At 39.2% G+C, this 27624-nt stretch overlaps 4 protein-coding genes across 15 annotated transcripts in view; 3 read left to right on the plus strand and 1 right to left on the minus strand.

Annotated features, from left to right (window-relative positions):
- The first annotated feature begins 74 nt into the window (after positions 1-74).
- tmem14ca (transmembrane protein 14Ca) lies at positions 75-2677 on the plus strand. 3 transcript variants are annotated; one of them, XM_005722439.1, is made up of 5 exons: positions 75-159; positions 720-804; positions 934-1035; positions 1329-1416; positions 2461-2677. In XM_005722439.1, the coding sequence occupies exons 1-5, from the start codon at positions 88-90 to the stop codon at positions 2516-2518; spliced, it is 405 nt and encodes a 134-aa protein (XP_005722496.1). In that variant the 5' UTR covers positions 75-87; the 3' UTR covers positions 2519-2677. The 3 variants fall into 3 exon arrangements, with proteins under 3 accessions (XP_005722496.1, XP_005722497.1, XP_005722495.1); XM_005722440.2 differs by having other exon boundaries at positions 138-215; XM_005722438.2 differs by lacking the exon at positions 75-159 and adding an exon at positions 253-610.
- A 285-nt stretch (positions 2678-2962) lies between these two features.
- mak (male germ cell-associated kinase) lies at positions 2963-15031 on the minus strand. 6 transcript variants are annotated; one of them, XM_005722447.2, is made up of 16 exons: positions 14938-15030; positions 12833-13217; positions 11719-11773; positions 10773-10894; positions 9650-9732; positions 8759-8891; positions 8406-8577; positions 7694-7861; positions 6710-6952; positions 6326-6528; positions 5991-6130; positions 5635-5781; positions 4734-4820; positions 3932-4051; positions 3550-3645; positions 2963-3452 (listed from the first exon to the last, which is right to left on the minus strand). In XM_005722447.2, the coding sequence occupies exons 2-16, from the start codon at positions 12934-12936 to the stop codon at positions 3289-3291; spliced, it is 2037 nt and encodes a 678-aa protein (XP_005722504.2). In that variant the 5' UTR covers positions 12937-13217; positions 14938-15030; the 3' UTR covers positions 2963-3288. The 6 variants fall into 6 exon arrangements, with proteins under 6 accessions (XP_005722504.2, XP_013771150.1, XP_013771149.1 ...); XM_013915696.1 differs by lacking the exon at positions 14938-15030 and adding an exon at positions 12060-12108 and having other exon boundaries at positions 12833-12891; XM_013915695.1 differs by lacking the exon at positions 3550-3645.
- Positions 15032-15057: 26 nt separating this feature from the next.
- plcxd2 (phosphatidylinositol-specific phospholipase C, X domain containing 2) lies at positions 15058-22673 on the plus strand. The gene is made up of 9 exons (XM_005722442.2): positions 15058-15141; positions 15747-16191; positions 16439-16575; positions 16769-16888; positions 17566-17619; positions 17720-17875; positions 19979-20089; positions 20211-20341; positions 21569-22673. The coding sequence occupies exons 2-9, from the start codon at positions 16089-16091 to the stop codon at positions 21726-21728; spliced, it is 972 nt and encodes a 323-aa protein (XP_005722499.1). The 5' UTR covers positions 15058-15141; positions 15747-16088; the 3' UTR covers positions 21729-22673.
- A 4112-nt stretch (positions 22674-26785) lies between these two features.
- The window catches only part of phldb2b (pleckstrin homology-like domain, family B, member 2b), a 36394-nt gene continuing 35555 nt past the window's right edge, over positions 26786-27624 (plus strand). For all 5 annotated transcript variants that reach the window (XM_005722448.1, XM_005722451.1, XM_005722449.1 and 2 more), the window contains exon 1: positions 26786-27101. In XM_005722448.1, the coding sequence (XP_005722505.1) occupies positions 27069-27101 (33 nt within the window). In that variant the 5' untranslated portion in view covers positions 26786-27068. The remainder of the gene's footprint in view (positions 27102-27624) is intronic.

Genomic DNA, 27624 nt, shown 5'->3' on the forward strand with positions numbered 1-27624 from the left:
ATTATTATTATTATTATTATTATTATTATGCGCAGCCGTATGTGTTTCACAACATAAAGAGATCTGCTCAGAACTGTAAGCCTACGCATGCGGCATCCGCGAGCGCATAACGTACAGTGCAGCAATAAATTGTGCTCGGTGGAGAACAAGCTGCAGTTGGTAGGTACCACACTGTTTATGTCAGTGACAGACAGAGGACAAACTGAACGACTAAGGTTGTAAGTCGGATTGTTATTTTAATTCAGCTTCCATAGTCGACAGTGTCAGTGTTTTAGAGTGCTGCTTAAGATTTAATCTACTTTCAAAGTTTACGGGGTGACTGTTAACAGTGGTTTCGGCGATATTGTGTAACTTCTGAGTGTGTGGTGCAGCAGTGATGCTAGTTTGTGCTAAGGCTCAGTAAAGCAGTCTGGCTTATCTACTAAGCCAGACACACACACGCCCCTTTTTTCTTTAACGACTTCTGATCAAAAGCTGACAAACTACGGCTGCGGTGTGTGACAGCGGGAACATTCCTACAATGTTTTCACTTTTTCTCTTGGTTCCGTTAATGCTCAGTGACAGCTCTGTGTTGCAGGACTCGGACAGCTCCTTAAGTATTTTTACACCAGTAGGTCAAATTAGATTCACATCAGGAGGAGGTTTTAATTGAATAATCGATGTGCAACGCCAATAATGTGTTTGTTGACTCTCATAACTTCACGCTGTGGTCCTGACAGGTGTCCAACATGACTGTGGATTGGGTAGGATATGGATACGCCACGCTTGTAGCATCTGGAGGAGTCATTGGTTACGTGAAAGCAGGTATGTGTTACCTAAAATACTTAAGTTAAATAATCACATTTCTGTAACAGCAAGTGTTACTATTGGTGCTGTTGTCTCGTTGGTTTATATTTTCCTAGGTTCTGACCTCCTGTATGTTTGTTCTGTCAGGCAGTGTTCCCTCCCTAGCTGCTGGGCTGCTGTTTGGGGGCTTTGCAGGTTTTGGAGCTTACCAGGTCTCAAATGATCCTAAAAATGTTTGGGTGTCACTAGGTTAGTAAACTTTTTTTTTTCTTTCCTCAGCTTATGAAAAACATCATGTCAGAAAAAGCTGTAAAGTTTGAACACTGCTGTGCCATTTAAGCCGCAGTCTTGAATGTTAATTGAATAACTCTATTATGCCTTATGACCAAAAAAATACACTCAAAATGTTTAGTATGTGGACCCACATACTAAACTGCACACAGCAGCTGTATGTTCTGCATGTAAGTAAACGGTTTCTGAATATCTAATGTCTTCATTGCAAGTGCCTTCACTAACCTTTTCCGTCTCCTGCTGTCTGCCAGCTGCATCAGGAGCACTGACTGGTATCATGGGGAAGCGGTTTTATGGATCGAGGAAGTTCATGCCAGCTGGTCTGATGGCTGTAGCAAGGTCTGGTATAAGTCCAATCAGCCATTACTTGTTATCAAGTACCACAGATGAGGACAGTATTATTCCAAATATCTTAGTTTGATTTTGGAATATTATTTTACTTACTTTGCACACAGAAACAAAATTATTTCACAAAAAACAAAAACTACCATGGCCAAACGATTATTATTTCTATTTTTATATTATTATTTATAATATTTTGATTATTATAAATATTTCTTAGTCCGAAACCAGGGTTCTACCGATTGTCCTCTTTAAGACCATAATTTCAGACTTGTTTGAGTCATTCACTTGTGTCTCAGCAGTTGTTCTGGGGGTCTTTAGATACAGCTTGCTAGTTTTCTTCCCAGAGTCTTTGAAATCGTTCGCTTCCTACCTCTGCCAGGCTTGTTCTGCCTTGTGTGGCTCTTTCTGAATTTCTTGATGAGATTTCTCATGCCAGTTCTTGACATTTGATAACTTTGTGTATCCGTCGCCTACTTTTTGAGCATTAACAACTTTTTTTTCTTTTCTTTTTTTTTTTGCAAGTTTAAACTGATTTCTTTTGTTTTTGGTACGATGCTCTCTCAAGTGACCGCTCAAACCGTTGGAAGTTTTTATACTGTGTAAATAAAAAGACAACCTTCAGTTTTAACTTGATATTTTTCCAGTCTTTGAGCATTACAGAGTTAAAGCATGTCATTGCACATGTCAGTTGTCAGGGGGAGCATTAATATTGACCTGGTAACTTTTATTTTTTTCTGAAATAATTCTGTTATTGTGTGCTAATAGAAATAATTTATGGTTTCTAAAGAAGGCTAGTATATTTAGAAATGCTATGTTAATAAATCCCTTGCTCCATTTACAAAAAAAATTATCACAAAAACGTTTAATATCATCGAGGCACTAATAATTTTGTCCTCACTTCTATTTATATATTACATTGTAGCCAAGAAAGCCACATTTTACAGAGGATTTTATTCCCCCCCTTCCAGTAATCTGTATTCTTTTTTACTGTATACTTTGGCTCTTTGAATGAGGTCTAATGTAATCCTTTTGTTTCAGTGCTCTGATGGTGGGGAAGCTTAGCTTGGCGTTGCTCCAGAAACCTGTACAGTCCTGATGAAGTTAATATGTTGAAATATCAGTTCCCATCAGCTCCTGTGGCTCTTTTCAGAAGCACCCTCTCAGCATTTGCCATTTATGCCCAGAATCATGTCCTTTTGTTTAAAAAAAAGTGTAGATTTATGAAATAAATGTACCCTCTTGTTTATATAGTAAATAGTTGTCTTTTTTCAGTGAATGCACCTTTGAACTTGTTTATTTGTTAAAAAAAAAGTTTTAAAAAATTCAGCTTACTCATTGATATATTACAAAGAGGTTTGCAGTTCCCTTACAGTTTTCAGAGTCTGCTGTGTTTTTATGACACTCTGGATTTTTTGTGTCACCTACTACATGCTGAATAAAAGCAGAGAGGATATAACATTACAGGAACCATTCATTAAAGACATTTTGTTATATGAAACTAGAGAAAAAAAAATCTAAAGTTAAAAAAAAAAAGTTGAATTGCTGTGCTGGAGTCCTACTTTAAAAAAAGAAAGAAGAAAAAATCCAAACAATGACAATGAAATTGGCTCCCACTGTATCTGAAGGATGCAGTGGGATTGTCTTGAGGACAATACCGGTCCTGGTTAAGCATCATGGCAACCATCATCTCCAGAACACAGAGATTCAATGCACATACAGTTTGGTGCTACTTGTATAAACATAACAAAGAACTTGGGATGTCGACCTTGATATCTGAGCCTAAGCATAGTTAAGCAGCCTGCTCAGGATTCAATTGCTCGCCAAAGACTAACAAGCGGTAGTAGTTGTAGCATGTGCTCCCCCAAACTACCGGTTTCCGCCATATTTGGATGTCCAGTCGACCCTCCCATGGACGGGCTGCACAGCAGGAGCTCTGGTCAGGAGGTTTCCGGAGTTTTTTCCCAGTGCTGATGAATAGGTGCTGCCCTTCATCTGAGAGCTGTCTGTCCTCCTCTTCCAGGCTTCATATTCTAGAGAAAAAAAATGTCTCTCTTAATCACCAGCGTCTTTATAAGTGATGCTTTAAAAAAAAAAAACAACACAGCAACTATTTGAAAATGGCAATACCTTCACCAGTTTCTTTTAATGATGAGTTGGATATGGGCTTGAGTTTTGCAGATTTTGGGTTGTCTTTTATGTTATCAGGAGAAGAAGAAAGATTTACTAAAAGTGAAGAAAAGGGAGAAAGAAAGGAAACATACTCCCAGTAAATGTGATGCAGGTTTAAACAGAGGAAATTAGAAAAGAGTACAGGACGATCATACAACAGAATAGTTCAACTATAATACCAGAATTAATGTTTATGATTAGAGAAACAGAGCAACCTCTCAGACACGTGGGAAAGAGTGATTTTTTGTTCTCTCAGAGCAACATAAATGATTAAAAGTACCTGGCTAAAGGTCTCACAAGTTATTTTGTTGGGTTTATATAGAAAAAAAGAGTTATTTACTTGCATGCTGGCCAGCCAAGGGGGCAAGCTGGATTCTCTGTCCCACTGAGCCAACCTCTTTCTTTTGAAATGAAGAGATGTAACCACCAGAGAGGTTGTACTTGGTGCTCACAAAGTTCCCTTTAAGAAAATAAATACAGAATTCAACCAAAGGTCTGAAATTTCTTATTATTGCACACCCCAGATGTCCAACCAGCATTTATTAAACCAGTATTTATTTGCTAAAATGCAACATTTAAAAAAAAACTGATCTTGAAAACACAGATCTTCTCACAGGTGGCTTAAGACCACTAACTTTATGTGTGAACACGCGTGACATACTGGAACCACCGCATACCCATGAGGGGCACAAGCGGAGGAATAGGGTCGATTGATTGTCATTCAACATTTCAAAGAACACCATCGAGTCTCTCCACCACCAGTCAGAGATTTTTATCTCCATAATTACTCAAAAGCTTCATTGTTCCCTTAAGATGTTGTGGTTGTAGTATCATTTATCTTCTGTTAAGCAACTGGAGTTCTTCGTTCTCATGTTAACCTGCATGTTTACACCCTAGTTTCACGCAGAGCTTTAAGAGGCCGGTTTCTTTCACATGCAAAGTGGCTGTTTGAATATCTGAAACTTGCTACAGCATCAGCCACCACCCTGGTTGTTGGTTTATTTGATTTTATCCTCAAGCTATTCTATATACCGCCTTCAGAAAGGTTGCACTCCAAATAACTAATAAGGCTGCGAAATACAGCAAAAAAAAAATCAAATGAAAACAAAACAACAACAAAAAACCCAGTTTCACTTAAATACCTTTGGAGAGATCAATTTTCTGCAGTATTCTTTCTTTGACCACAGTTTTGTCTGGTGGGCTATCCAAACACTTTGCAGCAGTATCTTCTAATCACATGGCCCAAAAAAAGTAGAGTTGGAGGAGATCCATGGGATCAGAGAGAAAGGAGAAAAGACAAACAATAAAGTAAAGGCGAAGAAGGGAAACTGAAAGCATTTTTGCTTTTTCAAAAGAAAAAAAAAGAAAAAAAACTTTTCATGCTAAATAACACATTTTCATGCAGAACAGGCGAGCAGCACTAAAACAAACAGTGCTGGGAGAATGGATGGGGGAGGGGTCTACAGCTGCAGGCCATTTAGGGAACACTTGATCTTATACCTACAGTCTTAATCTCATGAATAAGCAATGGAGAGGTAGAGACGAGGTAACAGGAAGAGACAGCAGCAGAGAGAGAAGACGAGGGACGCATACTGTGTGCCTGCCTACATGACAATTGATTTATGGTGTCCTAGGTCTCCAAAGTCGCACATGCCTAGGCTCACTAACTCTTTATCATAACTAATGACCAGGTGATATTAGCTTCATCAGCAGCACTTAGAACCTTAGTATAAGAAAGAGGACACCGTCGTATTATGTAACACAAGGTGAATTTGACAGCCGCCAGGTTTCCAGAGCAAGTCATGGTGTAGTCATTATTTAATCCACTGAGTGAGCAGGTTTGTTGTCTGTTGTCAAACCCAATGCTTGAATATTATATTTTTTGTATGTGTTTGTATTTTTCTGCCTTCGTACATTACATAAAAATTTACACGCTGTCGGGCTGCTTCAATGTGTTACTGAAATCTGGAAACTTGAGTCACGTCCACTGTGCACTATGCCAAACCTCTTAACACTGCTGCATTAGACATCATCAGTCTTTACCTGCATTGGCTCTGGTGACAGATAATCCTCCCCCAATAGGACCAAGTGGTTTATTTACAGTGTTTGAGGAGTTCTCCCACAGGTCCCGCAGTGTCATGCCAGTCAGCTCCTTTTCTCCAGAGGAGGTCTGATTCTTGCTGATCAAGCCTTAAAGCCAACAAAATTACAAGATTAAAAATTTAGCCCTCAGAAAGTGCTATTTTCACAAAACTGATTAAAATGCAAGCAATTGGATTTTATAATAATAATTCAAACCACGATAAAAAAAAAAAAGAAAACTTTTATTTATTTATTTGTAACCAGAGAAGCAATGACCTATTTTAAACAATACAGATAAGACTACATATTAGTCTTACCAGGCAAGTATCTAGACTGGCTGAGATAGTGTTGGCGGGCCGCAGATCCTGGAAGATTAGAGTCCATTTGGCCAGTCTTTACATTGTTTGGTAGCTTGGTAACGGTACTGAAGGAGTATAGAGGTTTCTGCTCCTGGTGTCTGAAAACAAGGCATTACAGTAAGTTCTGAATATAAATGTGGATGTTGTGGAATGTATGATAAATATGAAATGTATTCAATATTGCATATTTATTTACATATATACTGTAATTTATAAACTGAAGCACATAGTATAGCAGCACATAGCATAGCAAATGCTTCACCAAGCAAAGTTTCCACTCTTCTTAAGCTTACGGTGGACATTGGTCCTTGGGGCTCTTCTCCTCCTCTGTATTCACCAGGCTGGGTTTCTTGGAGTTGGAGGCGGATGTTTCTGAACGATCAGATTCCTCCCAGCTGTCTGAGCTCTTGGCCACTGTCTGGCCCCAGCGACGGCGACCGCTCTTCAGCACACCCGTCCCGACGCCACCAGCATTGTTCTCACTGCCCAGCGCCTTCTGCACAACATAGTAATGTCACGTTTGGGCAATGAGTCTTGCTGAATTAAGTTCTACTTTCAACCACTGCATCTGCACCAGAACTTCTGCTCTTTCAGAGTACTCACTTAATCCAAACTGACTACTTTATTTTAAAAACTTTTTTTGCAACTATTTAATCTGACTCAATAAAGCTACTCACTGCATGGCTGAAGCCTCCAGGTTTACTCTCAGCCTGGGGTAAGGGGATCTGCTGCAGAGGCTGTTGATGGTTTCTGGAGGAGGTTGTGGAGGCTTTAGACTCAGAGGAAGACTGCTGCAGTTCAACTTTGTACTCAGAGGCCTGTTTTTGAGCAAGCGGCCTGTTCTGGACTTTCTTGACCTCCTGGCTCTGAGGGCGTGGCCCCAAGACCTGACCCACCTGGAAGTAAGGATAGCGCAAGGCCTAGCAAAGGAGAGGAAGGAACACATATTATTATTCTGAATAATCTGAGGATATTCAATTACACTGAAAGAATATCCCTAGAAACAAGAATAATACACAGTCTGTACTTAAAAAAACAACAAAATAAAGCACATCATTGTGTAACTTGAGTCATTTAAACTTGCAGGGATGGTTTTCATGCACAATACAGAAAACATGCACACCAAACCTAAATCCCAGGGCATTTTAGAAACACCCCTGTGTACCATAGGGTGTATTTTATTCAGCAATTACAGTTTTCCACCATCTGAATCAGACAAGAGCTGAATGAGCTAAAATTAGATGTGCATCTGTGCATCTGAACAGAACCACCCACCTGGGAGCTGTTTAGGTAGAAATGGAAAAGCTTTGTCACTCCCTCTAACGGTGTTAGGCCTAACTTTCTCTCTGGAGTGTAAATTACAGTCAACAATATGATGGGCATATAATGTTCATAATGTGTATGCACATATGCAGAGAGGAAAAATGTTTTGCAGCAGAACTGAGAATGAAGTATGGCTTAGAGACTATTTAAAATGTTTAGGATTAACAGTGAAATCCCTGCAGTGAAAATACAGATAATCTGCATGAAGTGATGAGTGTTGACTGCAATGGAAACTGCTTCTTTGAGAACAGGTTACAGATTAATTTTAAACAACAGGCTAAAAAGGGTCTTTGTTAAAGAGAACAAATTAAGCCTGGAGTAAAACTTTACATGCCTACCTGTGCAGCAGTGGGCCTTTTTTTGGGGTCCCAGTGCAGCAGGTCCTTCATCAGGATAATAGCCTCATTGCTGGCATTTGGAATAAGGGTCTTCAGGTGGGTCGGCACACATTGAGGAAATCGAAAGTTCATGGCAGTTGCTAGCTGGTGACCTTCTGGCCAGTCGGTCTAATGGAGGACACAATCAGTTGATTACATATTATCATTATTCAGCTGTGTAAAGGCTGTTCTGAACATTTTTATTTTGTCTTTTTAAATGTTAATAGTTTAAAATAGCAAAAGTCTGAGGCAAGGTTTTTACCTCGTCAGATACCTTGAGGTGGCGGCTGTTATGAGCCAACACCACGTAAATAAAACTGAACCGTATTGTGAATTGTGGCTGATGTCACAGACTAATCTCCTGGCCAGGTTATAGCAGGTTGCAAACAGAGTTAATAGTGATGGTGTTGGAAAGCCTTTTTAATCAAGTGTCAATTTGTTCAGCATGAACCACACTTAAAACTCTTTAGACCTTAGAGAACTAAGTAGGCTTGCATATTATTTATTCTAATGTGATTTAACTACACTAAGTATAGATATTTCATCTTTAGGAATAATGTTTCAGTTAAATTCAGCACTTGATAAGTTTAGAGTATTAATGATTGAACACATGAAATAAGCTCACCGACTGCGCTCAAGCATTCTCACCTCTCTCCTTTCACCTTGGTCTCACCTTTTTGACGGTGCCCAGGACTTGGCAGATCTTAAATATCTCGTCTACTTCACTGTTCCCAGGGAAAAGAGGTCTGAGTGTGTACAATTCGGCCATGATGCAGCCCACAGCCCACAAGTCAATGGGAGAGCTGTAGGTAGATGACCTGAGCAGGACCTCTGGAGCTCGGTACCTTGACAGACAGTCAAGAGCAGTTAGATAAACAGCTTGTAAAAGTCAGTGTAAAAATACATGGCCATATGGTCCAATGAAAAAAGCATAAAAACCATCATGCTAACTTTAGCTTAGCTCACTCTAACCAGTGCTTTCTTTTCTATCTTAAAAGTGTACCACTGTGTGGAAATTCCTCTCACCATCTCGTTGATACATAGTCTGTGTAGGGAGGTTTGGAGCGGATCTCTCTGGCCAGTCCAAAATCTGCTATTTTGACCAGTTCTGGACCCATGCACAACAAATTCTCTGGCTTCATGTCTCGATGGAAGAAACCTGTACAAAGGTTTATATCAAACTTTTAGCTACATTAATAGACTCCACTCAAATCATGACAACAGACTGGCACTATTTCCTGGTATTCTAAATCTAATACATAAAAATGTTATTCATAATTCAGACAGAACTACTTGTGAATGGGTGAATGTTTGCCTCACCTGTAACATTAACAGGCATTTGTATTCAGAGCTCAATGTATTTCAACATCATCATTTTAAATATACAAGTACCAGGGCTACAGTGCTTCAGTACGGCAGCTGTCACACACTAACAGTGTAATTTGGAGTAACATTAAATATTAAAATTACTCGTGCAGATGTTGAAAAAAAAGGCAGTCCATGTCATGTTACTAAAAATGTACTCTGCTGATGCAAAATATTTTCCTATGATGGAAGATTTTAAATGCAGTAGCAACAATGGCATATAATCCAAATGTGATTTACACTGACACCCATTTAAGTAAAACAAAACCAAATGACTCTTGATTAATCAAGTGTAGCTGAAGGAGTTATAAAGTTTGATGTCATAATAAAATACATTTTGGACTGCGCTGCTACAGAAAACAACTAAGAAAATACAAGGACATACCTTTTAGCAATAGAGAACATAGCACACACACATGCATGTGCAATATAATACTTTTGGTCTACCCAAGGGCCACAAGACTTTTTAAATATCACATACACCCAAACTGACAAACTACAGGTTAATCTACTGTTGAATGAGTAAAAGGATGACCAAGGAAAGCTTCTTACCATGTTTATGTACAAAAGCCAACCCAGACAGCACTTGAAACATGATGTTTCTAATTTCATTCTCTGAGAACATTTTATTCTCTCTAACAGCAAACAGATAGAAAAGGAAGGAAAGATGGAAGAGAAGAGAAATCAAAGTGTTAAGAGAAAGAAAAGTGGAAAAGTCTGCATTTTGGATATATGGAAGCACATGTGCACATTAAAACATGCAAAGGTTTGTATGACCAAGGTCTTTTTCTTTTGTTTAGCTGATCACACCATGCCTGATTAAAAAAAATCAGAGTCAAATGTTTAGAGTGCTTTTTAGTGTGCATGCATAGAATAAGTCATCCATACATCCATTCTTTACACAGCAGTGATACAGACCAGTAAGTAAAACAAGTGTTGAAGCAAGGCATTTATGGAGGGTTCACATACTACAAGAGTTTTTGATCGTTGATTGAAATAATTTAATGTATGATGGCCTTGTTTGCTTGCGAGATTCTTAAATATTGACATGCCTTTGACAGTTGAAATGGTCAGTGAATCTTGCAGTATGAACCCACACTCTCGTACGCTTTCAGGTCATGAAGAAAACACAGTACACCTACCATGTTTGTGAATAAACGACAGGCCTTGCAAAATCTGAAAGCTTATGTTTCTTATCACTGACTCAGGGAACAATTTTTTTCTGTAAACATAAAATCGATATACCTCCCATGAGCCAGTTAATGAAAGCAACATAACATTAACACCATTCTTTCTTACATTATACAGTAATCGGTAAAATAAATATATTTGACCACAAATCTGAGCAGCTTTAAAACATTAAATGTCTTTTTGACTTATTTGCTTTTGCAAATAAAAAACCTCAAGTTTGCACTGTAGGAGGTTTTCACACTAGCAAAAACATCAGGGCATCTCCCAGAGAAGGTGGCAGCTGTTTGCAAGAGAGAGCCTGATATAGAGGACTTACAAAGCTTTTAGAGGATGATATTGACAGACTTAAATAACAACCATTAGAGCCTATCAGATCAATCTGGTGTTAATCAGTGTGTGGGCCAATTGGCAATGACACTACACAACTGTGTTAAACAAATTCTTCAAACATTTGTATTGTGAAACATGATTTTTCTTCTCTTACCTGTCCTTCATAAGCTGGTACAAGTTCTCCTTCATGTACTCAAAGACAAAGTAGAGATGGTCATTCTCTCTAATAACCTCTTTTAGTTTCACCACGTTCGCGTGGTTCAGCTTCTTCAGCGACTGGGGTGACGCATGTTTGGAAAGATAAGAAAAACTGTCTCATGTAATGCGAAAATTTTCGTATATAACAAGAACACTTTTAATACAGATATCAAAATAGTTAATGTACTAATTGATGAAGTGTAGCAACTTCCACTGGTGCATGGTTATAACAAGAATTGCTCTTCCTTGGCTTCATTTAAGTGTGTAAGCCTGGCTTCTATTAGATGTTGATTTATACTCAACACAGCTCACTTTATAAGGTAAACTTGTTCAGCCTATAGTTAACACAAATACCTAATCAGCCAGTCCCATAGCAGGAACTCAATGCTGAAGTTCAGACTGAGCATCAGAATGGGGAAGAAAGGTGATTTAAGTGACTTTGAACGTGGCATGGTTGTTGGTGCCAGATGGATTGATCTGAGTATTTCAGAAAGTGTTCATCTCCGGGGGGTTCCCATATAGCCATCTACAGAGTTTACAGAGAAAGGTCAGAAAGAGGAAATATTTGGCAGTTCTCTGGGCATTATTGGTCATATGTGAAAAGCCAGACTGCATGATCTGTGACACTATCATGTCAATATGGACCAAAATCTCTGAGGAATGCTTCTAGCACTTTTTTGAAGGCGCTATACCTCAAGTGGCCAGAATCAATGATTTTCTTAATGCATTATCAATGTAGTAGTGGAATGCCACCTTTTAATTTTCCATTGTACTCTTATACATTTTGACAATTTACATTTGCGTGAACATATCTATCTATTGGTCAATCTATGCAACAGTGGTCTGCGAGTAATGCTGTTATAAGGTGCTTCAAACAGGTGTATTAATATTACCATGCTTACCTTTACTTCTCTTAGGTTCATACATTCCTCCCATGAATAAAACTTCCTCTTCATTCTATGGAAGACCATTAAGGAATGTATACATCTTATTATCAGATCATCACATATGTAATCTTTTCAGGCCATATCTATTAATAAACATTATTATTACTTATTACAGCATTTACAAGACTCCTCTGTGCATCTCCATCAGTAACTTGGAAAATTGATGAATGTAATGTGATAAATATTCTAATCAAGATTTTTCTGTACTTAAATTAAAATGAAAACATATTCTGATTCTGATGACCTACTCTGCTTTTTCACTGTTATCCAATGTGTGTTTGTTTAAAACAACACACCTGCTGTTATACGCTTGGGTTCTCTGATCAACATTACTTGTCCTTTCTTCTGGAATTACATAAGAGTTACAGAATGAGCCGATATCTATCCACAATGTCAGCAACCTGACACACCCCTCTACTTTCACTCTCTTTCACCGTCACCACATGTATTGTCTTGCATGGTAACCAAATGATCAACCAGTGGACACACGTCCCCAGTTTCGCATCTATTATTGAACACTGCTGCTATGTTGCTGAAACAAAGCAATGTAGTTTGTTTGTCCTGGTGATGGCAGGTCAGGGGTTTCTAGCTTTACAGCACATCTGTTTCGTAGTGTCACAACAAACATTAAAGAGAACAACAAAGAAAAAGGCTGTGACGTAAAAGGAAAACAGTCATATTTTGATTTCAAAGGGAACAATTTCTTTCTGCATCACAAATTTGAAAAAAAAAAAAGTAATAAAAAATCAACATCTACATGTAAAAACTTTAACAGATACACAAACACTTGATAGAAATGTGATTTTTCACTATGTTTTGTGAGTATAAAGGCTCTTTGGTAGCAATAGGGGATCTACGTTAGCATTAATTATATATCTACTATAGTGCAAACAAGATTGTGATTTTATTTTGACATTATTAAGACTCATTGCTGATCAAATATGTACATAATATAGGGCTGCATGACACCACAACAATAAATCCCATAATATTAATATTATATTAATATGTTATAAAGGCTGAATAGGGAGAGACAACCAAAAAATTAAAGAATGAGCAACATCCTCACCTTTTGATGGCTACAAGCTCTCCAGACTCATTGCTTCTTCCCATCATCACACTGCCATAGGTGCCATCACCCAGCTGCTTCAGGGTGGTGTAGCGATTCATCATTACTCAAAACAGTTTCATCAGCCTCTTTATCAGCTAACTTTATTATTGTGTGAGATGGGCTGTAGAAAAACACAGCCGATTCATCAATCAAATATCCTTCTTCTTCCTTCAAGTATTGTTCAGTCTTTGTTTCATCAGCCAGAATTCACTTCTTTTTTCCCAAAAGAAAAGATCGTAGTTTGGCCAATGTTTGTCTTTGTCAACCAATCCTGGGAGTTTAAAGCTCATTTTGCAGTAACTGATCCATGTAAAAAGGTAGGGATCTCGGTCACGCAGTTGAACTAACAGCCAGGAGACAGAAAAACATGAAAAATTGTCAGCAATAAATACAACCGCAAACACAAAAGATCACATAAATCCAATAGCATGCCAAAAAACTCTGTCGACCAGGATTTTTAAACAATGCGAAAACAAAGACATGCTAAGACCACTTCTTGTTTTTCCCTCAGTGGTAGGATTAGGTGTGTGTCACACTAGAGGCTTCAACATGACCACCCAAGGGAGATGACAAAGCCAACCCTAGTCAGATTAGGCCAACAGGGATGTAAATAGGATGTTACATCACCATCATGCTTACCGGTATCCACTACCTTTGCCCAAGCACCCTGCCTGGCAAGAGGATTTGAATGACGCCATAGGCCATCGTAATCACTGGCCTGATGTACATTCAGCCATATAGACCTCCCAAAAAACTTACAATTACAACTAATATACAGTGCCTAACAAATTTATTAGACGACCTGTCATTTCATCAAGAAAACAAAGTAAACACAAAAATATTTTAGAAATCTGTCCAAAACCTAAAAATAAAATTGTTATTTATTAGGCAAATAACATATAACATATTTTAGCTGCATACTGGACTTCTCTGAGAAGTCAGAGATTAATCATACATAACACAAAAGCTAAAAACAAATTTTTCTCTTCATGAATGCAAGTAAATAACTGTAATTGTAAATGGCATCTTACTCAAAAAATAATAATGTGCTTTGCTATTTCACCCTGTTTTTCTGTAAAACAGTAAATTGAAAATGAATGAATAATGACAATCATTATAATTTAGAATTAAAATGATCATTTTAATTAAAGTGTGTGTGCTTTAATGATGTTTCTGTAATAGTGGATTAACCATTATAGAAACATAAAAAACCATTTTAGAAATTAGCAGGTGGTGGTCTAATAGGTGTGCTAAGCAGCGTACTTTAATGAAACTAACAAGCTGCGTGTTCTTCACGGAAATAACGCACAGCTATCTTCTTTTGTAGGTTGCAAGTTTGCGCAGCTGGATCATAATCACACATGTTTTCTGTAGAATGTGGCTTGAAAAATAAGCTGTGAGATAAGCACACAGAGTTTTATATAGCTAGTGCGATAGGGACTCCCTAATTAATTACACTGGAAAACAATTGCTCTGGCCATTTGACTTTTCCTCAAGGAGTCATTATGCAACCAGTGTAACATATTAATCATTACAAAAAATATTAATATATGATACAACTAAGACCTTCAAAATATGACACTGTAATGTCACATTTTGTCACTGAGTAAAAATAAGCAACAAAACAAGGGGAGGGTTCAGTCGCATATGGCGATCTGTTGTGAAGGGATTTAAAGGGAATTAAGATGTATCCAGGCCACGTGACATTAGAAAGCTAATCAAGGTCGACGATATTAAAAACTCACGTCTACAGGCAGTGTTAAAGAAACCAATACTTCTACTCACATAATTCTTAACTTTTGGTTAACTAACAGCTATCACACGCATTCAACCCCAGCAGTCTTTCCATGAAACGAATCAACTACCTTTACTCTAAAGCTAAAGCTATATAAGCTAAGACTGCTTAATGTAAAAATATTAAGCAGGCTATTTTATCGGGAAAAGAAGGTGAGTTGACATTTGTTGCTGACATATCAGACTTAACAGTACAGTTCCTCGACCATTTAGTGCAGACTCTTTCTTGTGTGTCCCTTCTTCTTTTTTCCCCTCACTTTTAAACTCACCATGTAGGGTCGTTAGTCCCTTCCTCGGCTGCTGTCCTGCTGATAGCTTCAGATAAAACGAACGTAGCTGTTACAAGGTGAGCGCGTGCGTGTGAGCGTAATTTCTCCCCATGGAAACGTACACACAACCGCGACGCTTCTTGTAGCTGCCAAGTGTGGAGACGGCGCCCGCAATGCTTTATGGGCTTTGTTGTCCTTTGAGAGGTATGGCGTTAATAGCCTGTATTCAAATAGGCTAACATTTCTAGCGTAACTTAGGGATGCCTGTTCAATGTGGACTCTTTTTAATGTAAAATATTTTGAATTAGAAATAGATAACTAAAGTGAGAGCTATACGCAAGATGTTTATTATTTATTTCTTTATTTTATTCTACTTTATCAAAACACGAATGTTCTTTCGAATAAGGAGAAAAAAACACGACTTGGTCGCAATTCGAGGACTGCACCAGTAGATGACGCTGTATGATTGTAGAGTGACATAGATACATAGTGTACATAGATAGTACAAATCTACTTCGTATGGCATGTACATAGCCTACAGCTCACATTAGCGGAACAAAAATGTCACCGGTTGTTTAAAAATGTTTATTCAGTGTTTATTGTGTAGGAAATAATATTCTAATAATAAAAAAACAAATTACATAACTAACAAGTTCATCCGTACAAAGAAATTAATAAAATGGTTTTTAATATTGAAGTAGACTACAAGTGTTACTTATGTAATTTGTCACCTGGTCAGTCACGTGATCAGTGAGCTAATTAGTGCCTTAGTGGCATTCTACCCGTCCTAAATGTCATGGTTTGCCTAGTGCGGTAGTGTGTTCAACCTGCCGGGAGGGGAGGAGGGATTTCACCCTAAGAGGATTGCGGCGATCGTTAGCTGCCCGCTGGCTTTGTCAAGGCATGCCGGTTTGCCGGTTGGAGTCCAGCCGACAACAACGAGGTACAGTTTTCCTCCCAGATACTCGGCAACGAAACCGGTTGGACTTGAAATCATGCGTATCGAAGCAGCGCAAAATCGATCGTGACAGTCCAAGATGACCTATGGTAGATTTTACATGGTGGGAGCGCATGGAAATCCTTCACCAGGAGTGCATCAGTACCAGAGAGCAGTCTCTTGAGGGAGTTATTGCTGACAGGCGGCTCCCGATATGAAGACCAGACCTGCGGGGATCGGCAATGTCCATGCCGACTGGATGGGTTCGCTCCCCTCCAAGCTCAGTGCCATGCCCCTCAAACATCTAGCGGTGCCAGGTGAGTCCACAAAGCGTAAAGATATTTAGTCAACGGAAGAAGGAAAATGTACTGTGGTAATGTTGACTAAAAATAGACCTAACCCCACCCTCACGCCCAGCATAACAGGGGGAAAACACTGCTGATTCCTTCATCACCTACTGATGCAGACGGAATCCTCTCTTTTTTTCACCTTGATTTCTTGTTTGATTTCGATTTCAATTTTTAATTTTCCATCACCAGCAGCAGCTCTCCCTCTTTTTTCCAGGCTCTCACGACTCTTTCACTTTTTGGGTGGATGTGCATGCTCCCGTGGGCCCCGATCAAAAGGTTTATGTTAAGTATCTGGCTACCATGTTCAGTGTCTTAGCCAAGAAAGTCATGGTGAGGTGGTCCATGACACAGGTACTGGACTCAAAATCACTGCAATACACACACACACACACACACACACACACACACACACACACACACACACACACACACACACACACAAATTAGCCTAAATTATACATTTTTCAGATCTGTGTTTTACAGTCTAGTGTCTGTGTTTCTCAGCTTCTTATTATGTATAATGTGATGTGGTCTGTGTCGCCAGAACCTGACTTTTAAGGAGCAGCTGGATGCAGGAATTCGCTACTTTGACCTCAGGGTGTCCGCAAAACCAGGCGAGCCTGGAAATGAAATCTACTTCATTCATGGCCTCTTTGGACACAAGGTGTGCGGAGGAGTAAACTTTTACTGCCGTTTTGGGTTGTTATTGTGACTGTTGAGCTGGTCTCCCTCATTTACTTTTATGTGTTACATTTTTCATTTTAATCTGTCACAATCTGATATTTTCCTTCTGTGCTGAATGCTTTTGTGCCAGCTCCAGTCCTAGAATGCTAAAATGACATTTGAATACAAGCTTTCATTTTCTCCCAGTATGAACAGTAACTGTTTTCTTCTAGTACTGTGTTGCAGTTGATGTTGCTAATAGTGGGCAGAGATGACCTTAAGCAAGGATCAGAGGGTAGCGTTTAGCTATAAAGATGGGTGATTCTTTTCCCTACACGAGGAACTCTTTGATTAAAGATTCTGTCATAACTTGACCATGTGACTGAAGAATATTTAATAAAGAAATGCATATTCAAGATTTTTTGATGTCAGTGGCATTAGCAGCTGTAACTGTATACAGGTTGATATTTGACTCTATTAACCTTTATTTTGTGAAATATTTTGGTGGAGTTTTGCAGTGCCGCACTCACTAAAATATTTAAGCTGCTCTTTGGCGTTCTAATATGCTGACTTTTAAAAAAACCAGTAGCCTTTCTGCATCAGTTCATGACTGAGAGACTTTAAGATTTGTAAAATTGTATCCTGATCTCTGACTCTTCACCCTGTTTTCTCACAAAGGTGAGGGATGGCCTGTTAGAAATCAGCTCCTTCCTGGGCAGACACAGGAAAGAGGTGAGAAGCACATTTTAAAAATTTCTAAACATAAAACATGTAAATAAATGAGCTACATTTACACTACTAACTGATTATGTTTGATGTTTAATTTATGTAGGTGGTGTTCCTGGACTTTAACCATTACTATGCAATGGAGGCAGAGCACCACGTTTACCTCATCAGCATGCTCCAAGAAGTATTTGGCAGCAAACTGTGCAATAACTGTACGGTGGAGAACGTCACTCTGGACTATCTCTGGGAGAAGAAATACCAGGTGCGATCAGACTGCATCAGTACTGACGGCCTTTATTGCAAAAATGTTTGTGTGCTTGTTGTATGTAGCAACAGGTAAATGTATCTGTCAAATGTTTTCATGAAATATCATACTTGTATTCATTATATGAGTGGCAGAGTGAACAGAAATAAGTCACAACAATTTAAAAAACAAAAAACTGAGCTTTGCTTTTTCCAATAATCTCCCATCTTTAGAAATCATAGCCTTGCAGGCTTTTGGCCTTCACAGAAGTCATCTGGGAACATTTCAGCCTACACCTTATTAGGGCGCTGCCACTAGTGGGACTGGTTTCATGTACTTTTCTTTTGGCTATTTTTCTTTGCACCCATGACAGCTCAGCAGGGCTGAGATTCATTCACTGTGCAGACAGTCAGCTAACTTATTCCTTAAATAGTTCTTGCAATTTGGAGTTATATCTGGGTCATTGGCCTTTTGGAGGAGGAAAGTGGTTCCAAGTACGTGGTGTCACAGGCTATGGCAAGGTATTGCAAAATGGAGTGATAGTTTTTTTTTCATGATCTCCTTAAGTCACGTGACTCCAAGCAGTCCTCCAGCACCTTCACTTTTACCACATTTCACAGATTTTCATCTTTTTGATCCATTTCCTCAAAACTTGGACTCATGGTGAGATGCTCCAAGTAATAAGCACACATGTTGTTCTGACTCCAACAGGGGTACACCCTGGTTGGAACTGTTGCATAACTATCACAGGGAGGTGGGTATGTGTAATTTAGAGTTACCAATTAACCTAAACCCACTAACTGGAGAGAACCCACTCAGACATGGTGAGAGCATAAAAACTCCAAAGTTTGTGACCAGATGCTGGATTTGAACAGGAGCTTCTTGGTGTGAGGCAACAGTGCTAACCACCAGGGTGCCCTATCTCTAATCAGTTTGATATTTATAAAAAGCACATATTAAGTGACTTCCACAAACCTTTGAAATGTGGTGTACACCTACAAGTAAAAGGAATAGACAGGTGTTCGTGTAGCGAGTAGTGTTAGCGTGACCTCTGTGCACAGGTAATCCCTTCCAACTGTGATTTTCCAGGGCAAGAATTAGTGGCAAGTATCATCCTATTAGCACTTGTTTCATAAACTAACCTACATTTATCCTTCCAGATTTTTGTAGCTAAAAATGTTTCAATTTTTCTTTGTCTTTTGGTGTCTCCGATATTACTCTTTCATATTCTTACCTCCAGCTAAGGTGTGAGTACTTCTGCATCTGCATTACATTACTACAGTCAGTGCATGTTTATGTTCAGATACTATCATTCCTGTTCCCATGACCCTAATCTGTAACTGGCTTAGTTGGCAAAGAACGAGGAGATGAAGTGCAGGGCAGACAGTGAGAGTAGAGCACAAAGTGCACAGTTTGTAGGTGAAAAGGGCAGCTTTCCTCCTCACTCTTTTTTGGCATTATGAGAAACCCACAACTCAAACTTCTTCTGACTTTTCTTCTGTCACTGTGGATGAAGACTGTTCTGGTCAGATATTTTTCCAGTTACACATAAGCCCAGATTTAGACTTCTGCGAGGACTCTTTGTAGACACATCAGTGGCGCACATCGTTGCTGGTGTTTGTGCTTGTGTTTGGTGAATTGTGTTACCTTGTGGTCCTGTCCCAGTGTTTTGAATACGGCTGATAGAAACAAAAACCCCAAAATGCTGGGACTTTTTTACCTGCTCACTCCCAGCTCATTGTTGTGGTCGTAGTTGTGGACTGTGTCGACCCAACGTGTACTTATGTTTCTAGGGAGGTGCAGAGGTTACCTCGTAGGCCATGGCATAGGGCTTCAGAGGGGTTTGTGGTTATGACGTAGCTACAACATAGATTTCCTGCTGAATATTAAATCTCCAGTAAGGGTGAAACATGCAGATACCACCATGAATGCTCAGTTATCTGTAATCATTCACTAACTTTGAGGTCAGGTGTTTCACCATGCTAGGGTCATTGGTTTGGGGGGGGGATATTTTTGGGTACTTTATGTTTTGCACTGCAAAATGGATCACAGAACTCGCCTGAAGTCTTTTTGTCTGCAGACATCTGATCACCAACTTTTATTTATTTTTTCTCTTGACAGGTGATTGTGTTCTACCATCATCCTTCAGCCCAAGGCGTTCCTGTCATGTGGCCTGGCAACAAGATCCCTGCTCCCTGGGCAAACACCACTGAGCCCATCAAGCTCATAGAGGTTAGAAAATAATAATCGTGTTTTATCTCTTGCGGTCTCCATTTTGTTCTTTTTCTAACTAAAGATATTTAAATGCATTCTCTTCACATGAGATTTATTCATTCAAATTTCTGCCTTCTAGTTCCTGGAAACTACGCTGAAGGAAAGAGACAAGCAGGGTTCCTTCCATGTATCCCAGGCCATCCTCACTCCCACTGTCAACACTGTGGCTAAGGGGTTGCTCTGGGGCCTGCGCAGCTACCTGGTGGAGAGGTCCGTGACTGCGATTGGATGGTGTAGAGGGAATCATGGATCATATTTGTATGACAGTTTTAACATAACAACTCTGAAAAAAATCTCAAGAATAACTGCTTCCTCTACTGCTCATCTTCATTCATTTATTATAGTTTGTGGCCAGTAGAGGTCAGTAGAGTTAATGGTGCTAATGAAATGCATGGAACAAAGTCAAACGCTGGCTTTGCACATGCCTTAAAAGGCCAGAAAAAGAAGAAATTCTAAAAATGAAGCACCTTGAGGCGACTTATGTTGTGATTTGGCGCTATATAAATAAAATTGAATTGAATTGAATTAAAAATATTGAAAAACTACATTGCAAGAAACACTGCAGATCTTAGAGCACATCCTGTAACACAGTAAGTTATAAGAACATGTTTTGCATCTATCATTATATTGACTGAATCGGGGGGAAAAACAGTGCACAAAGCATAAATCAAAACTTTTCATAACTCTTAAGAGATTGTATTCTTCGTAAGCAAAGGCATATGATTTTCACTATTTGTTTGCTGTCATCTGGCTTTTTTATCATCAGTGGAAGTCTTGACTTGATGTACGGGTATTATACTCTCTATGCCCTTACATCTGCCACTGGGCACCAATATCAGGGTATAAAACTTCTGAACAGACACTACGGCGAGACAGGAGGTAGCCTAATTTTGCACTTCCGAGGAAATGGGATTGTTTATCACTGCTGGATAAACAATGTGACTTCCTGGTTTTGTTCTGCTGGTGACTGAAACATAGTGAAGAATCAGAGGGTGTTAGAAGTGATACGGCTACAGCATCGCTGTGTTTGTGTCTATGCCAGGAACTAAAATATATAAAGCATTGATTCTGAATGGGGGCAAAGCACTGTCTCCCTGACAGATGGACAAAAATGTCCGTCCCTTTAATTTTCTTTCTCCAATATGTCCACTTTCTCCCACATTGTGACATATCTCAAAAGTCAGTCAACAGCTCTTAATGAAATCTGGCAGAAATAGAAACAGTTAAGTAAGGAACTACTGATTAGATTTTTGACAGTGTTGTAGACATAACTATAAAACTAAAAGACAAAACCTTGGCAGTGGATATTTTTTGTGTGTATTTGCAAGGTCATGAATTTGGTTTTGATTCAAATTTAAATAGCAGGATGTTCGGTGCAACAATAATTGCCGTAATGCTTTGCTTGCTGATACAGACTTTCTTCCTTTTTGGCTCTAGAAACCTGCCAACCATCATGTCCTGGGTTGAGGCTCAGAGGCCAGGGGTGGACGGAGTCAACATCATCACCTCGGACTTTGTGGACCTCACTGATTTTGCCAACATTGTAATCAAGCTAAATAACCTGCTGTTGTCTGAACAGAACCGCAAACCAAGATGACACACGTTTTCATACCAGGAAGACTGACATGGTGGCTTTGAGTCTAGTGGCAAATTTTCCCTGCCTCTCTTTTTATATTGTTCACAAACGGCTCTGGTGCTGCTGGTAGAGCTTCAGTGTATTTGCTTAAGGACACTCAGCATTAAGATGTGCAGGGATGGACTCTGTATGAGCTTGGGTCCTTTAAAATAAAGCCTTTCAATTTTTAAGGAGCTCGTCAGCTAACTTTCAGTCTGATTTTAAGTTGTAGATGACTTTCTTAGCCTCAGTTCTATGAAGACAGTCCAAAAGAGGGAAAGAAGTGAGAGCTCAGATGAGAGAAAACCAGGCATGCCCAGCTGCATTTTTTTACCATCTTCATAAGGCTGAGTCGTGTCATGCTGGAGTTCTGGCTGCATCTGCAGATTCCTTTTTCTGCTTTCCCTTTTGAGGGAAAGCTAGAAATACATCTCATATTTGCTACTAAATGGGACTGCCAGGCAGGTCACCAGATTGGTAGCTGCTGTACATTTTCCTTTGCATGATTATATGACTTTTAACCTCTCAGGTGCTTATGTGGAAGTTCATTTGGATGGTTTATCAATATTACAGATGTGAATTTGGTTTATTTGTATTTTTAAATGGTCTTATGAAATTACTGACTTTGTAAGTTAAGATAAGAGACAGAATTGCATGTTAAAATGCTGTCTGTAGGCATTTTAGCCACTATTGTATGAACTGCACGCAAGGGATTAGGATAGCTTCTTTGTTTGTTTACAAGATAAACTCTGTGTGAAAAGAAATTCTTGATATGATTGCAATGGAACTCATTTGTATTTCCAACATACTAATGATTGTTGAAACTGGACCAGTGAGTTAGGGTTGGCTTGTTAAATGTAGACTTGGTCTTTTTCCAGTAATTAAATGAACTTGAGGGAAAAAAAGACATACTTAAATTTTTTTCTTGGTATTTTTATTTATATGTTAAGCAATGCCTTTTTTTTTTTTTTTTTTTTTTAATGTAATGAAAGAGAAGCCAGCTGCTCTCTCATTACTTACTGAATTTAACAAGCAATGCGGACTATGGCACCTTTAGGAGGACTGCATAGGAAAAGCCCAGTTATGGGTGGAAATTGCGCCGCAGTTCCCACAAAACACATACAAATACACACAAATAGCTATATATATCTTTATGTTTATCGTATTTTTCCCCCTTGGTCTGTTTCCTCTTACAGTGCTTAAATGTGCAGAAATAGAACTAGTCTCCCAATAAATGTATGTTGGAAAGGAAGTGAAGAGTATATGGTTGTGTACAGTATATGCAAACATGTGGATGAGGGTTCATTTAAAAACTGTTATGCTTAAAATGAAACCAAATGCCAACTGTTGAGGTCTTAAATGTTTTTGCTTGTTTGATAGTGTGCATGTGCATCAGTGTGATTTACAGTGTGCCTGTCAGGGCCAGTGATTATTATGCATGCGTGGACTAGAGCAACGACAGTCACCCTGCATTCTTGTGGTCAGACTAGAGTAAGCGAAGAAAATGAGACAGCAGAGGACATGTCATATAAAGAGAAAGGAAGGAGTAACAAAAATAGACTTTTAAATGAAGGTAGATGACATGAAAGATCTGAAACAAAAGGGAAGAATTTAGTTCAAATAGAGCTGAAATTGTAAAATTGTAGCAGGTGGACCTGTTGCAAGAGAGCGATCAGAACAGCTGCCTTTTCCTGCAGCGGCATCATCATCTAAAAGGGAAATGTTGTTTTACTTTTTAACCCTGTCCTCATTTTGTCACTCACCGACTCACTTATGTCAAATAGCCTGGTGTGTCCAGGCCACATTGTTGACAAGGTTGAGTGTGGTCACCAGGCACTGCGAGGTCCACACACAGACGAGCAAAGGCACTTTAATTGTGGAGTAATTACACATACCATTGTAGGCAAGTGGGAGAGCAGGGAGCAGCAGTTCGAGCAGCAGCTCGAGCTGAGAACATTCCTCTGTTGTTTAGATTGGTTCTGTCTTTTGCTCTCCCCTTAGTCTCTCACTTAACTGTATCCCTGTTGGCTTCCCAGGTTTCAAAGGAGAAGACGATCTAAGCGTAATCACTCAGATGTTAATAAAATCCTGCAGTATTAACTTTTTCTGTCCAGCCGTTTATAAAGACTGCTGTTCTGAAGCTGCTCTCTACCCAGTAAGGTGACAATACTGACACAGAGCTCCCCTAAACTGGTTGGGCACCATAGCTGAGATAGTTCTACAACTGTGCCACTTTAAGCAGTGGTATTTCTGCCACTTCACATGTTCTCATGTCATTTCTCTCTTACCAGGTTCAGAACTTCCTTCATCTACCTCAGTTGCCAAAATATTTTCTCTGGTTACAAGGCACGTGTGTTAAACTGGTGCAAGGCAGTGGTTTCACCTATGAGTAATCAGGGTTTCCATTCATTAAATCTCTGGTACATCTGTGGTGTGAAGTGTTTTAACCAAAACCAGCCTTATACACTCCTGTTTGCTAATTTTCTCCTTAAAACCGCTATGACTAGTGCAGGGATGTCAAACTAATTTCACATCGTAGGACACTTACAGCCAACTTTGATCTCCAGTGGGCCAGACCAGTGAAACACCCCCTTTCTGTCAGTGCACAGAGGTTCAACTACAAATTTAATCTCTGACATATCTTAATATAACATAAATTGCTTCAATTAAGACAGCTAAAGATAAAGAAATCTGTCAGCATCACTCTTTGGGCTTAACTGTGAGAAATATTACCAAAGAAATTCTGGTATTTCATTGCCCATCCTGTCCTGTAATTATAACAAAGAAAGTTCTTATTAATTCACAGATTGTTTTTTTTATTTTTTTTAATTGTGAAACCACTGTTAAAAACCAAATCCCCAAACTGACATTTCTATAGTAAATGGTGAAAAACCTGGTACTTTTCTGTCATTTAATTGCTTATCTTTTACCTTGGTGTTACTCCTAAATATACAGTTACAAATCCAAAAGTTTAGGCCCTCTTTTGCGTTTTCCAAAGACATCCAGTAAGCCGGATCAGAGTCTTTGCCAGGTGGATTCAGGCCTCTGGACACCCCTGGACTAGAGTGCTAAAACACACGTAAAATGCATCTGACACTGTATCTAATGCCTATAGAAGTTCGGGTTGAATGACAGCTGACAGCTCGGACTTTTAAAAAAAAGTCAGATTCAGGTTTTGTCAAAATTTGGAGAGTGTGATCACTTTCCAAAGAGCTCCAGTGCTCCTGGTGCACCTCCTGAGGTCACATGAGAATTGTGGAATCCATTCGGGAATGCCGTCTAACATTTGGTGGCCTTCTGAAACCCACATGCTCTGGGATGATATCACTGGGAAAGCTTAGAAGCTTTCATTGCTTCTAGGCAACCATGCAAACATAATCACTTAAGAGCTTCTGGAAATACTTGAGAAGAAAGAAAGCTAAAAGGAATAGCAATTTTCAGGCAGTATTACCCAGATAAGGTCTTAGCTGTTCCCTTTTTAAATTCTTTCTCATTCAGGACTGATGGATGCATTAGCTGGTACCAACAAAAGTTTTAAAAAGTCCATGAACTTAATTTAATGTAAAGTAAACCTGATATTTTCGATTCTTTAGTGTGCTTTTGGCCAGTTAGAGTGTCATACATACCAGGTGTTGTGGAATGCTAGGAAGCAGTGGAGAAAGTGGAGCACACTGGGTGAACAAGTTCTCTTCCTGTTTATCCATTAAGGGGTCCACTCAGTGCCTGAGAGATAAGATAATCTAGGATCCATGAATGTCCTATGTCAGCATGGACTTTTTGTGTGTGCGTGCGTGTGTGTGTCAGCAAACTTTCCTTGACCTTAGTCTAAACCAGAGGACCATTTTCACTTCTATATTTATCGTTTTCTAACCAAAAGAATACCTCGTGCATTCTGTCCTCAGCAAAATTCTGCATGACTTAGGTTTTATTATGGCTCTGGATCATTCCTGTTGTTGCTTCATGCAATCATTGTTATGAACTGTAACGAATGCAGAGAATCCTGCCAAGTAAAACTGTTTTTGTGTGATCGAGAACTGATGGCATCTTCTTGTGCCTCGTGATGTCTTCAGAGAGCTGCATGACTGGACATGTAGCTGAAGTTTACAAGTGGTGCACACAGCTTATGCAAACAGCAGCCTATAAGACATTTGCAGTTCCAGATATGTAGATCAAATAATAAAGATTATCTAGAAGTGGATTTACACAGAGAACTACGAGCAATATTTTGTCAGAGAGGAAAGAAGGACTCTTTGCCATTAAGCGCACACAAGAGGCGTTCACATTTCTTTCTTTACTACACCTGCATCCATGAGGTATGCCATGGGCTTTTTTATGGTTATGCAACTATATTGTTGCAATTAATAATGGAAATAAAAGCCACAATAGCTTTACTTCGCTGAGAAATATGCCTCAACAGGAATTTAACCTCCAGAAAACCTTCAGTGTTCTTTATCACTTTTCTATGCAAGATGGATCTGCTTGTGTAGTGGATTTGAGTCTGGATATTTACAGTGTCACACTATATGAGTGACAGGTATTCATGGTCAACCCTAACATAAATCCCTATATCTATATGACTTTATATAATAAGCTTGTTATTCACTAAATACCATTATATTCCTTTATTGTTCGGCCTAAATGTTTTTTAATATATGAACCATTTACCACGTTTAACATCCCCCAAGTTTTTTCTTTTCTTCATAGAGACAAACTCTCAGTATTAGGAGTGAATGAGACTGCATGCATGCATGTTGTAAAATCATTAGATATCCTTATCAGCTGCCAAGGCTGAAATAATGCGCTCTCTCTTTTTCTTTTAATCCTTCACTCCCCTCTCTTTGTCAGAGGCTTGAACCATTTGATGAAAGGTCAAGTGTACTTTTCTGTAGTCTGTTAACACCTGCACATTAAACTCAGCTTGTGTGAGTGAGTGAATGAGAGAGAGAGAGAGAGAGAGAGAGAGAGAGAGAGAGAGAGAGAGAAAGAGAGAGAGAGACTCCCTCCCCTTGTTCCTTATCCACTTCTGCTTCCAGCTGTTGCTGCATTCCTATGCCCGTCGGAAAGCCGTCGGCCTTTTTTTACGCGTGTGTATGTGTTTGGAGTGTGTGCTTGTGTTTGTGATTGTGACAACCGGGATCAAAAGTCTTTCCTAGAGATCTGCACGTTGCCTGTGCTGTGCATGGAATGTATCTCCCGTCAAGACAGAAGCTGCGGCTACAGCAAAGGCAGAAATAGGCTAAAAACTCTATTTGGGGGAGTTTTGTGCAAACAACATACCTCTCGATCTTGGATCAGTTTCGCAATTGCGTCCTTTCCTGCACAATGACAGAAGTGGCCATTCCCGCTTCAGTAATGGTGAGTGAGTTTTTGTCCCTATAGGCTGTGGATTTAAAAAGTGGAAGAATGTATGTTAATTATCAAAATGTGTTCTTGTAAATTAGGTTTATTTTTGCTTTGCTTCACAGCGCTGTAATACTTTCAAAGTAAGCTATAACGTTTTCCGACTTCAACTGAGGATTTTGTTCGGCCAAATCAAACGCAGATTACCTTTTGGTTTGTTAGCGGGCAGGTACAACGTGAAAATGTAGGTGTACTTTTCGTGATTCCACCGACGATCCAACGTTGCTGCTGATGGCAGCTCTAACTTGAATATTGTAGAAATTTGAAATGATAAGATATCGTTTTGTAAGATTTTTTGCAAATATCAGTCCGCAGAGTACGCACTGATATTGAAGCCCAACACGGGCTCTGAAGCCCTATGGCTACATAATGGCAAGGCCACAAATCTATCTATCTATCTATCTATCTATCTATCTATCTATCTATCTATCTATCTATCTATCTATCTATCTATCTATCTATCTATCTATCTATCTAT

This window comes from Pundamilia nyererei, unplaced genomic scaffold (assembly GCF_000239375.1).
Source record: "Pundamilia nyererei isolate P.nyererei 1_Seehausen unplaced genomic scaffold, PunNye1.0 scaffold00007, whole genome shotgun sequence".
Lineage (NCBI taxonomy): Eukaryota > Metazoa > Chordata > Actinopteri > Cichliformes > Cichlidae > Pundamilia > Pundamilia nyererei.